This window comes from Macrobrachium rosenbergii, chromosome 2 (assembly GCF_040412425.1).
Source record: "Macrobrachium rosenbergii isolate ZJJX-2024 chromosome 2, ASM4041242v1, whole genome shotgun sequence".
In the NCBI taxonomy this organism is placed as follows: domain Eukaryota; kingdom Metazoa; phylum Arthropoda; class Malacostraca; order Decapoda; family Palaemonidae; genus Macrobrachium; species Macrobrachium rosenbergii.
This window is the reverse complement of record NC_089742.1, coordinates 47,661,402-47,673,194: the sequence shown is the minus strand read 5'-3', so window position 1 is coordinate 47,673,194 and position 11,793 is coordinate 47,661,402. Positions and strand designations below refer to the sequence as shown.

The following is an 11,793-nucleotide window of genomic DNA, read 5'->3' as shown; positions in this document are numbered from 1 at the left end:
AGGTTCAGATGCAGGATTTGGCAGTTCAGGTTTTGATTCTGGAGCGGGTGGCACAGGATTTGGGTTCTGGAACAGGACTGGGACTTACTGGAGCTGGGGATCAGGGTTGGATGCTGGTGGTGCCACTCCCAGGAACTGGGGATTCAGGTTCCAGCGCAGGAGCTGGCAGTTCAGGATTTGATTCTGGAGCAGGAAGCTCAGGATTTGGCTCTGGAACAGGACTAGGACTTGATACTGGTGCTGGGGGATCTGGGTTGGATGCTGGTGGTGTGCCACTCCCAGGATTTGGGGATTCAGGTTCTAGTGCAGGAGCTGGTAGCTCAGGGTTTGATTCTGGAGCAGGAAGCTCAGGATTTGGCTCTGGAACAGGACTTGGATTTGATACTGGAACCGGGGGATCTGGATTGGATGCTGGTGGTGTGCCACTTCCGGGAGCTGGAGGTTCGGGTTCTGATGCAGGAGCTGGTAGCTCAGGGTTTGATTCTGGAGCAGGAGGCTTAGGATTTGGCTCAGGAACAGGACTTGGATTTGACACTGGAACCGGGGATCTGGTTGGATGCTGGTGGTGTGCCACTCCAGGGATTGGAGGTTCAGGTTCTGATGCAGGAGCTGGTAGCTCTGGGTTTGATTCTGGGCAGGAGGCTTAGGATTTGGCTCAGGAACAGGACTTGGATTTGACACTGGAACTGGGGGATCAGGGTTGGATGCTGGTGGTGTGCCACTCCCAGGATTTGGGGATTCAGGTACCAGTGCAGGAGCTGGTAGCTCTGGGTTTGATTCTGGAGCAGGAAGCTCAGGATTTGGCTCTGGAACAGGACTGGGACTTGATACTGGAGCTGGGGGATCAGGGTTGGATGCTGGTGGTGGTGTGCCACTCCCAGGATTTGGGGATTCAGGTTCTAGTGCAGGAGCTGGTAGCTCAGGGTTTGATTCTGGAGCAGGAGGGACAGGATTTGGCTCTGGAACAGGACTTGGATTTGACACTGGAGCTGGGGGATCAGGGTTGGATGCTGGTGGTGGTGTGCCACTCCCAGGATTTGGGGATTCAGGTTCCAGCGCAGGAGCTGGTAGCTCAGGGTTTGATTCTGGAGCAGGAGGGACAGGATTTGGCTCTGGAGCGGGACTTGGATTTGACACTGGAGCTGGGGGATCAGGGTTGGATGCTGGTGGTGGTGTGCCACTCCCAGGATTTGGGGATTCAGGTTCCAGTGCAGGAGCTGAAGTAGCTCAGGGTTTGATTCTGGAGCAGGAGGGACAGGATTTGGCTCTGGAACAGGACTTGGATTTGACACTGGAGCTGGGGATCAGGGTTGGATGCTGGTGGTGGTGTGCCACTCCCAGGATTTGGGGGGATTCAGGTTCCAGCGCAGGAGCTGGTAGCTCAGGGTTTGATTCTGGAGCAGGAGGGACAGGATTTGGCTCTGGAGCAGGGACTTGGATTTGACACTGGAGCTGGGGGGATCAGGGTTGGATGCTGGTGGTGGTGTGCCACTCCAGGATTTGGGGATTCAGGTTCCAGTGCAGGAGCTGGTAGCTCAGGGTTTGATTCTGGAGCAGGAGGGACAGGATTTGGCTCTGGAGCGGGACTTGGATTTGACACTGGAGCTGGGGGATCCGGGTTGGATGCTGGTGGTGGTGCGCCACTTCCAGGAATTGGGGGTTCAGGCTCTGATGCAGGAACTAGTGGCTCAGGGTTTGATTCTGGAGCAGGAGGCTTTGGTGTCTCAGGATCTGATTCTGGCATAGGAGGATTTGGTGGTTCAGGATTTGATTCTGGAGCAGGTGTGCCACTTCCAGGAGCTGATAGTTCAGGCTTTGGATCAGGGGGATCAGACTTTGGGTCCTCAACGGGAGGCTTTGGTGGAACAGATTTTGATTCAAAAGCTGGGGGTACTGGACTTGATTCAGGAACTGGAACAGGATTTGGCAGTGGAGTAGGATCAGGTACTACTGGGGATTCAGGATTTGGAGGAAGTGGTTCATCAGATTCAGGATTTGGTGGAGGATTTGGTGGAAGCAGTTCAACAGATTCAGGATTTGGTGGAAGTGGTTCATCAGATTCAGGATTTGGTGCAGGATTTGGTGGAAGCAGTACAACAGATTCAGGATTTGGAGGAGGATTTGTGGAAGTAGTTCAACAGATTCAGGATTTGGTGGAAGTGGTTCATCAGATTCAGGATTTGGGGGAGGATTTGGTGGAAGCAGTTCAACAGATTCAGGATTTGGAGGAGGATTTGGTGGAAGCAGTTCAACAGATTCAGGATTTGGTGGAAGTGGTTCATCAGATTCAGGATTTGGTGGAGGATTTGGAGGAAGCAGTGCAACTGATTCAGGATTTGGTGGAGGATTTGGTGGAAGCAGTTCAACAGATTCAGGATTTGGAGGAAGTGGTTCATCAGATTCAGGATTTGGTGGAGGATTTGGTGGAAGCAGTTCAACTGATTCAGGATTTGGTGGAGGATTTGGTGGAAGCAGTTCAACAGATTCAGGATTTGGTGGAAGCAGTACAACAGAGTCAGGATTTGGAGGAAGTGGTTCATCAGATTCAGGATTTGGTGCAGGATTTGGAGGAAGTGGTTCAACAGATTCAGGATTTGGTGCAGGATTTGGTGGAAGCAGTTCAACAGATTCAGGACTTGGTGGAGGATTTGGAGGAAGTGGTTCATCAGATTCAGGATTTGGTGGAGGATTTGGCACAAGTGGTTCATCAGATTCAGGATTTGGTGGAGGATTTGGTGGAAGTGGTTCATCAGATTCAGGATTTGGTGGAAGTGGTTCATCAGGGTCAGGATTTGGTGGAAGCAGTTCAACAGATTCAGGATTTGGTGGAGGATTTGGTGGAAGTGGTTCATCAGATTCAGGATTTGGTGGAGGATTTGGCGGAAGTAGTTCGACAGATTCAGGATTTGGTGCAAGTGGTTCATCAGGTTCAGGATTTGGTGGAAGTGGTTCATCAGATTCAGGATTTGGCGGAGGATTCGGTGGAAGCAGCTCATCAGACTCAGGATTTGGAGGATTCGGTGGGAGTAGTTCGTCAGATTCAGGATTTGGTGGACTAGGAGGCACTTCAGGTAGCACAGGTGGTTCAACAAGTTCTGATGGAAGCAGTGCGGGATTTGGGGCGGGGTTCGGGGACAGTGCATCAGGGTTTGGCACCACTTTTGGTGGGAGTAGCTCCGGAGATTCGGGGTCTAGTGGGTTAGGTGGGTCTGATTTTGGCAGTGGTTTTGGTAGTGGGTCAGGATTTGACAGTGGATTTGGGGGAAGTAGCTCTTCAAGTCCAGGATTTGGTAGCTCAGACAGTTTTGGTGGGGGAAGCTCCTCTGGCTCAGGATTTGATAGTGGATTGGGAGGAGGCAGTTCAGGGTTTGGGGGAAGTGGCTCAGAAGGATCAGGGTTTGGTGGAGGATTTGGAAGCAGTAGTTCAGGAAGTTCGGGGTTTGATGGAGGGTTTGGAAGTCTTGGGGGAGGAAGCTCAAACACAGGAGTCCCTTTACCTGGAATAAGTGCAGGGTTTAGCTCAAAAGACGGACTATCAGCAAATGAGGCTGGCTCTGACTTGGGGGCAAGTTCCCCTGGGAGTACCATTCCTGAAGTACCGTTGCAAGGGCCGCCGTTTCCATCAGACACACCAACAGAAGCGGAGAATACCATAAATGGAAAGAGTACTGGCCAACCCAAAAATACTAGTGTCTTTCCGTTTTTTGAGCAAGGCCCACCTGAGCTTGTCACCGAGCAAGCTGCAGGTGGGCATAACCTCCCACTTGACCCCATAGTGAGTGAAAGTAACTCAGACACAAACACTAAAGTCGAAATTCCCCTCCAAGACCTTGAAATCACTAACAACGAAATTCATGCCGATACACCGACTACGACTGAGGCCCAGGATGTAGTGAAAGTCTATTTCGATATTTATGGACTCAAAATGCTCAAAGATGATGCAGCTTTTCCAGGGAGAAGGTCACCTGCTCCAACCAATTTAGAGCTTCCAAAAGCATGATATTTGGGATATATGACACATTCACAGATATAGGTATGCGTGTGTATTGTGCATATCTGTACAGAGATATAGGCACATGAGTATATAACGTACATATCTGTGTAACATTATAGACAGGGCATAGCATACAAGTATATGCACACAGACAGCAGTGACACTGTGTGGAAGTGACGATAAGACAATAGTCAGCACGTGGTTGTGTGTCCCTCTGAAATTCTTTAAAGTACATTTGTAAATAGAACACTTCTCAAGAAAATGGTCATTTATATTGGTGTATGCTAAAAAATCAATTTAATAGGACATACAGTAAATGAAAAAAACTGCATGTGAACTTATTTGGCAAAAAGACTCACCATATTATTCAGTGAAACTGAAAACATTAATCATTCGACGCCGTGTCAGAAAACCTGACAATTGGCAAAAATCAAATTACCATATACAGTATAAAATAAATCTCTACAGTCACAACCTGGACCTTATATAGTAAACCTTCAATTTGGGCACTGAAGATTGCTCACCAACTTCCACCTTCAATAAGGGCACTTCCGTTCCTAGTTCTTGAGATCTGTTCTTTTGGGAATACTAAAGGGATGTCACTTCCACTGTTATCTTCTCATCCCACAGAATGTGATATCATATCATCCTTCACTCAGCTGACTTCACAGTGTTCTCTATTTCCCTGCTAGTGCCTTTAGCAAACAAGAATGTAATGTATTTTTATAGGAAATTGCTGTTGAATATTGTATAATGATTAGACCATAGGCTTATTGCCTAGTTATTCCAACCAGTTGTATAATAAATTCGACCTCATGATTATTGATACGATCAACATTGACAATCAAACCACAAAGAGGAGAAACTTTAATGAAAAATACCAAGAGAAATAGCCATAGATGTGTACATATATATAAATGCTGTATACAGTATATGGTTTGCCATATATACATATGCTTTGGAAGATATAATGCACAACTACACGCAAACTACATGATTGCATGGACAGAATGTGTGTTTTTATGTACATATATATGAATATGTATGCATGCTCAACATGACTGTACTGTATACAGTGTATATGCATATATGCATTCACTGTTTTGAGCATAGCCTATAAAATTACAGTAAAGAGTGGCGTTCAGTCTTGAGAGTTACTTGTCACAAATACAACTTTCCTTTTGAAAACTGAATCAAAAATTAACTGGTGTACACAATGGTCGCTGCAAATGTGATATTTTGAATAAAGTGTAAATGGAAATAGTTTTATTTATTACAACTGGACTTGCTGTGATCTTTATGATAAGATTAGGATTAGATAATAAGGAAATGTATGGCTATATCTGTTTCAGTCAGCTTTGCGGTCTGTAATTTATATCACGTTGTTATCTGACAGCCAGTTTCAAGCAAGACTCCTTTCACAAAATGATGACACAAAACTATAATAAAAATCATGCTGAATATTTTAAGTTGCTTTTCATGAGTGAACATTATATAACCAGAGTATAAGAAGCAACAACACATAGTTGCAATCGTGCAACTGAATCTTCTCACGAAGAAATGGTTCCTAGAAGAGATTGACTGAAGTCATCCAGAAAATGGGGCAACATGCTTCCTACAACAAATTTCCCTTAGAAAGGAGTTTGCAGCTAACAGTATTATTATTCTGGCCCGTGAGTCTTTGTTAGTTTTATCACTATTTATACTATTATCTTATTGTCACCATTGCTTTACAACTTTTAACACAAATGTCTTACTTTAGTCTCTTAGTTTCCTTTGGCTGAGGTTTTGGTCTTGGCTGGATTTTCCCATCTACTGGCTTTGAAATATCTTTTCTTGATAGAGTATTTGCTTTTTTTTTACTCAGTGGCTTTGAATTATATCTTTGCTTATATCTTGCTTATACCTTCATTACTTTCACGTCAATGCTTTCAAAGGAATTACTTATAAAGTAACTACGTATGTAGAAAGCACAGTACATAGCTATCTTGAATGAAAGATTCATTTTCTCATTCATTTCTTACCTTTGCAATTTGGCTTTTACTTTTCATTCTTTTTCACTTATTCTGCATCCTTGGTAATGTTACAGTTCCATTCAGGCATGTGTAAATGAACGCTGAATTCATAGTATCCTAAGTAAACACTATATTGCTTTCACTAGGGTTTTGTACAAAGACTGTTGTTTCGTTCCAGAATTTTGGACTTCAAATGATAACCGATTCCTTCGGAACCTAAATTCAGTCAAAATTTTCAGTCCCTCGGACAAAGAAGCAGAGCATGCTGAGCCGTGCATGCAATCCTGAGGTTCAGTTTGCGTACAGAGAGTCTCTCTTGCATTCCCACGTTACCAATAGAATTTATGCTGAAACAACGATATAAAATATATATATATAAAAAATAAACGATACCAAATGAGTGTCATCTCCTTTATCCTATCCCACATCCTTGCATGCCCATGACTGAATGTTTATCATTGCCTTAAAATGCTGAATCATACATCATTAGAAGTTCATTATTCAGATATACAGTAGGGAATGCTGTATCATTTAGACCTATTTTGTTTTGGGGGTAGATCATAGGGGTTGATCAAAAATGCTTTTCATAGGAAATCCATACCTGGATAAATTACAAATGTACACAACTTTGGACAGTCACACAAAGCCTGTTTCATATACTACAGATACAAATACCCTGTACATAATCTACTGAAACGTAAAGCTTTACCATTAACGTCCTAAGAAATTTGTATTTTAGGTTAAGATCAATAAAGAAATAAAATACATGAAAGGTATGCAATCCTTTTCCTTGGCTCTAGATATTAAGTGAAAGGACATTTCATAAAGTTTTATCCTTGCTTCGCTTCATATCTCCCTTTCTCCCCTTCTATTGCAAGTAGTATAGATGCAATTTTACCTTTTTCCACGAGAGACAAGCAGTGCCGAATTACAGAATGCGTACGATCCTATCTATTTGCCATGAAATTTCCTCATTTGTCCTTATGATTTTATCACAGAAATCAAAGAAAATTTATACAGCCCTGTTAAAATCAGAAACAGACATTACCAGCTTTCTCTAAAGCTTTTCATTCGCATCTAGACGAGCAGTTTTTTCCTTGCTACAGAAATAATCCCATAAAAAGCAAAGACTATATAAAAATAATTTTGCCAGATTTATCAAAACCACAGAGTTGATATTAAATTTCTTACAAATAATTTCACCCAGCATCAAAGACAATCTCGTCGAAAATGCAACAGGCTTCTGTTATAAAGAAATTCAGTCTCTTGATGTAGAGTTAATAATCCAGGTCAATAATGAGTTACAGGGAGCAACAGCTATAGTAGAGTACAAGAAGAAACACAGTATTACCATCTTTGTCGCTCTTACGTACTGTCAAGAGGCATAACCCAGTATCCATTTCCCTGTTTTTTAATTATCCTTTTCCTTCAAACATGAGATAGGTAAAGGCAAGCATGTGTCTACCCTCATCAGCCTTCAGTAAAATCATGTGTGTATTGTATAAAAACAATGCAGTAAAAATCTCAGTACTGTATTAACTGAGTAACAGACCGTGCTTGTAAAAAAGAACACCCAACAAAGGAATATGTTACCTGAAAAGAAAAATGAAAAGCTTTGCAAAATAAGCCCAAGACCTGATGAAACAATGAAACTGGAAGGAAAATATAATGATGATGACTGTTAATCCTCTTTAAGCACATTTAGAGGGATCTGATTTGATTTATTAAATTCAAGATGTCAACCCAAGCGCCAGTGCACTTTCGGTCATTCAACCAAAAGTGCCGCAGTGCCCTCTTTTCACATATGACAGTGAAAAGATGGAGTTCGAGTGACTGGACAAACAATAAAAGAGGAGAATGAAATGCAAGAAAACCCACAATTGTACCAAAAAATGTGAGTTAGAGAGGTTGGACAGCAAGACTGGAGAAAGGAAGTGGGAATGGTGGTAAAATAAAAGCCTAAAAACTCGGTGCAGCTAGGGGCTGAAGGGACGCTGGAACATTTTCCCGGAATGATGGCAAGATAAATAAAAAACTGTCTATGGACATCTGTAGAAATTATATACAACTAATAAAAATATAAAATGCTACAGAAAATTCTGGTGTAATCTTTAATAAAACTTTACAAATAAAAAAGATTAAAAACCAATCTTCACACTTGGGAAAATAATGATCCAACTTTAAAATGGAAAGAATGAAGACCACAACAGTTTACTGTAAAAGAATTAAAATATAAAAATCAGTGAATATCACAAACGAGAAAAATATGATAGCATTGTCAAAACCTTCAATAGTACCTGAATACAAAAAAATGGCAAAATCTTCGAATACAAAAACAGGAAAGGATTTTAACATTTATGTAATGCTGTACATAATCTGAAAAGTAATAAAATAAAGGAAAAGATCTTATATTTCATACAAGCCCTCCCATTGTTGTTTTAAACAAGAAAATCAGTATATATTCCATGCTAAAGGAACCACTCTCTTCCAAGAAGAAACAATTTGTTTCTATCTGCAGTACGGAAATGTGTGCAAATCAAAGATGACCTGAAGGGGTGAAGAGTATACTGTAATGAAAACATAATAAGAACTATTTTCTCCCAGCATATTGCAAACTTAATAGCTTTTACTATAGCCAAATAACTTCATATGACAGAGACGCCTAAAGCGTTTTGTGCTTCAAGATACCTGAACACTAAGATAATCACCACATAGAGTGTAACCTCACAGTCCACTTGCCATGGGATGTGACATCAAGTGCTGGTTGTGGACTGGTTGGCTGGTGTAAGGTGCTCAGGTGAGTTTTAATAAATAATCTGCAATCCACTGCTGCTGGTCCTACTGTAAATATTCCCTTATGCAGTACTTTGTTCATAAAATGTGTCCTGCAGCCCACATGTCCAGACTGCATAGCTCCAAAATTATGCATGCCTTTCTGCAGCAAATAAAATTTCCACTTCACAAATTATACAGAGGGTAAAAGTGTAGAAATACTATCGATATCTGCCCATGCAGGTATCAAAGGAAGTGAAAAAGATGAAAAAGCAGCCAAAGCTGAAACCACTACAAAGAAATTACACATAAGTATTCCTGTTAGTGCTTCTATACCATCTCTAAAACCAATTATAATTAATAAATGGCAGAAGATATGGAACAATGAACATAATGGTAACAAATTAAAGCAAATCAAGCCCAGTGCTGGAATATGGTATTTGTCATATCAAAAGGTCATACACAAAGTAACTCTAACACATCTTCGAATTTGTCACTCTCGTTTGAACCATGGATGACTGATGAATAGCCCACATGACCCAACCCCTATATGTATAGACTGTAGAGTAACATTATCAGTTAAACATTTTTGTGTGTGAATGCCCAAAAGATACTTGACAACTAATGTCAAGTTTGGGGAACAAATCAGGTAAAGAAATTTTGTCAGAATCTCCATCACTGTCAATTAACCAAGTTAAAAATATTTTAAAGAGCCATATTCATGTATATAAAATCTAAACCCTATCATTAACAAGGACAAATCCGTTGGGCCAGTCCTGTGTGCTGATAAAACACCTGAGTGGTCTGGTTAAAGTATTTAATAATAATGACACTGTAATAACAATCTGCAGACTTCCTCCCACTGCATTGCTGGGTTGTGACTGAAACAGAGTTCTGGAATTATTTCCTCACGTTCAGGGATCTATGAAACTTCACTGGAAATTTGCTTTTGTAGAGCATTGTGCTGTTGGTGGCATGAAAGGAATGCTGATCAGATTACTACCAATACTCCACACGCAGCAGACTTCCTGACAACAAAGTTGTCAGTGTCACCAATACAAGGATAGAGGTCTTCTCTTCTTTAGGTCTATGAATTGTAAGCATCAGCTTAAGCTCTCCAGCGAACTTGCAATGTTTATTTCAACATTTTTACGAGGTAGTTTCCATAAGTCCTTAAGCATGGTTACATGGTCATTCCCAATAGTTTCCCAAGGCAACATGGAGTTCAACCTCCAACATCCCTACAGGGTCTGAGATGAGATGTGGATGTTTTACTCGGAGCATACAATTTACAAACTTCTTAATTACTTTGTTTAACAAGATTTTTGTTATCCTAAAAGGACTCACTGAAACCTTTGTAAAGTTGAAGGATTTGAATCAATCCAGGAAGACTTTCGAGTCAACCCAAAGATTACTTTGAGCCAACTCAGTAGTTTCAGCAGGTAAGTCTGCCCTACCTAAAATGGTGTGAGCTGATGGTGATGTGTTTGTGATGAAGAAATCAAATTAAAAAAAATTCACTTCTCAAACAAACCCATTATTTATAATGTGAGTTCCTCCCTCCAAACTCCACTGCTTTCTCATCAAACTGACAAGCAAAGAGGAAGGAGTTGGCTCGGATTGGTGGTTCTGCTTGCAGACAAGCAAGGCTATGACTAACTGCTGCTTTCATTGGTTATTTCAACAGGGACCAAAGCACCAGGGAATCCTTTTTGGCTAACGAAAATGGTTTATTATAAGCAGTGGGTTAACACAAAAAAATCAATTTTGTTTTGAAAGTAATTTATTTGTTAACTTCTCTTATTTAATTTTTCCCCTGCATTTTCCCTTGTGATTATCCTACTACTTGTACATGGAAAGTTACTACGTACATCAGTTACATTTTTTACTTGTTCTATTTGGATTTTGGTTTATTTTGAATACTACAGTACTCATATTAATAAGGCTAAAAATAATAATAAATTATTTTCAGCTGGCTTTAGAGTACGTGATGAATGAGACACCTTGTTCTTAAAAACTAGACTTGCGACAAATATTAAGTGAAATTAGAACAGAACAGAATATAGAATTTAGGCCAAAGGCCAAGCGCTGGGACCTACGAGGCCATTCAGCACTGAAACGGAAATTGACAGCAAAAAGGTCTGAAAGGCGTAACAGCAGGAAAACCTCGCTGTTGCATTATGAATCAATTGTTAGGAGAGGGTGGAAAGTAAGAATGAAGAAAGAGAATATGAACGGACGTACAGGTAAAGGAATGAAAGGGGCTAGGGGCCGACGGGATGCTGTAAAGAACCTTAAATAACACCGACATAAAAAAAATTAAACTTATAACAGCTATTTTTCATAAAGACAACTCCTAAAATTATTACCCAATGACCTGGGACCTCTTAATGCAGCATCCTTCTGCAGTAATTCCACACCTACATCTCTGATGCTTTTTCCTTCATAAGCCTTGCCTCAGCAAAATCTGAAGGAAATAAGTTCTGCCTTAATCTCACTCTGAGGAAAATGATAGGATGTCTTTGTCTGTCAACAGTAACGCCACAATCAAGACTATTGCTCCCAGAGAAATGGAAGGAACAGAAACAGACTATAGCTGGTAAACTGTTTGTAAGTGAGCGACTGGAGACAGATACAACTAGAGAGGTTAAGATTGCTAGAAAGCAAAAGATCAAAGGATACAGATGATAAAACAAAGACCAAAAATAAATGCATAAAGGAACCAAAAGGAACCTGCAAAGAACCTTTGGCACCATCTATAGTATGTTGCGTAGGACTCACAGTAAACGATATCCCCTACAAGGTAGGCACTGATTGGAACTGTTACCTTATCACACAAAGCAGTAAGAACTGAATATCTCTGGCAAGTGTACGAGTATATAGAAAGTTCATTTAAATGTAGCACAACATTCAGAAAAAGTTATGCAAACTTGGAAGCAAACAATGCTACCTCAGTTCAAGCAGATGTCTAATAAACTCAAGTTTCAGTTTTTTATGAGTTTAGTTCAAGCA

At 40.9% G+C, this 11,793-nt stretch overlaps 2 protein-coding genes across 3 annotated transcripts; both read left to right on the top strand.

Annotated features, from left to right (window-relative positions):
* Positions 1 to 105: 105 nt before the first annotated feature.
* LOC136846401 (loricrin-like) lies at positions 106 to 6,409 on the top strand. 2 transcript variants are annotated; one of them, XM_067117196.1, is made up of 3 exons: positions 106 to 495; positions 642 to 1,202; positions 1,513 to 6,409. In XM_067117196.1, exons 1-3 carry the CDS (start codon positions 111 to 113, stop codon positions 3,057 to 3,059), a joined length of 2,493 nt encoding a protein of 830 aa, XP_066973297.1. In that variant the 5' UTR covers positions 106 to 110; the 3' UTR covers positions 3,060 to 6,409. The 2 variants fall into 2 exon arrangements, with proteins under 2 accessions (XP_066973297.1, XP_066973302.1); XM_067117201.1 differs by having other exon boundaries at positions 399 to 495; positions 1,359 to 6,409.
* LOC136842959 (uncharacterized) lies at positions 3,099 to 4,000 on the top strand. The gene is made up of 2 exons (XM_067110972.1): positions 3,099 to 3,198; positions 3,285 to 4,000. Exons 1-2 carry the CDS (start codon positions 3,099 to 3,101, stop codon positions 3,998 to 4,000), a joined length of 816 nt encoding a protein of 271 aa, XP_066967073.1.
* Positions 6,410 to 11,793: the final 5,384 nt, after the last annotated feature.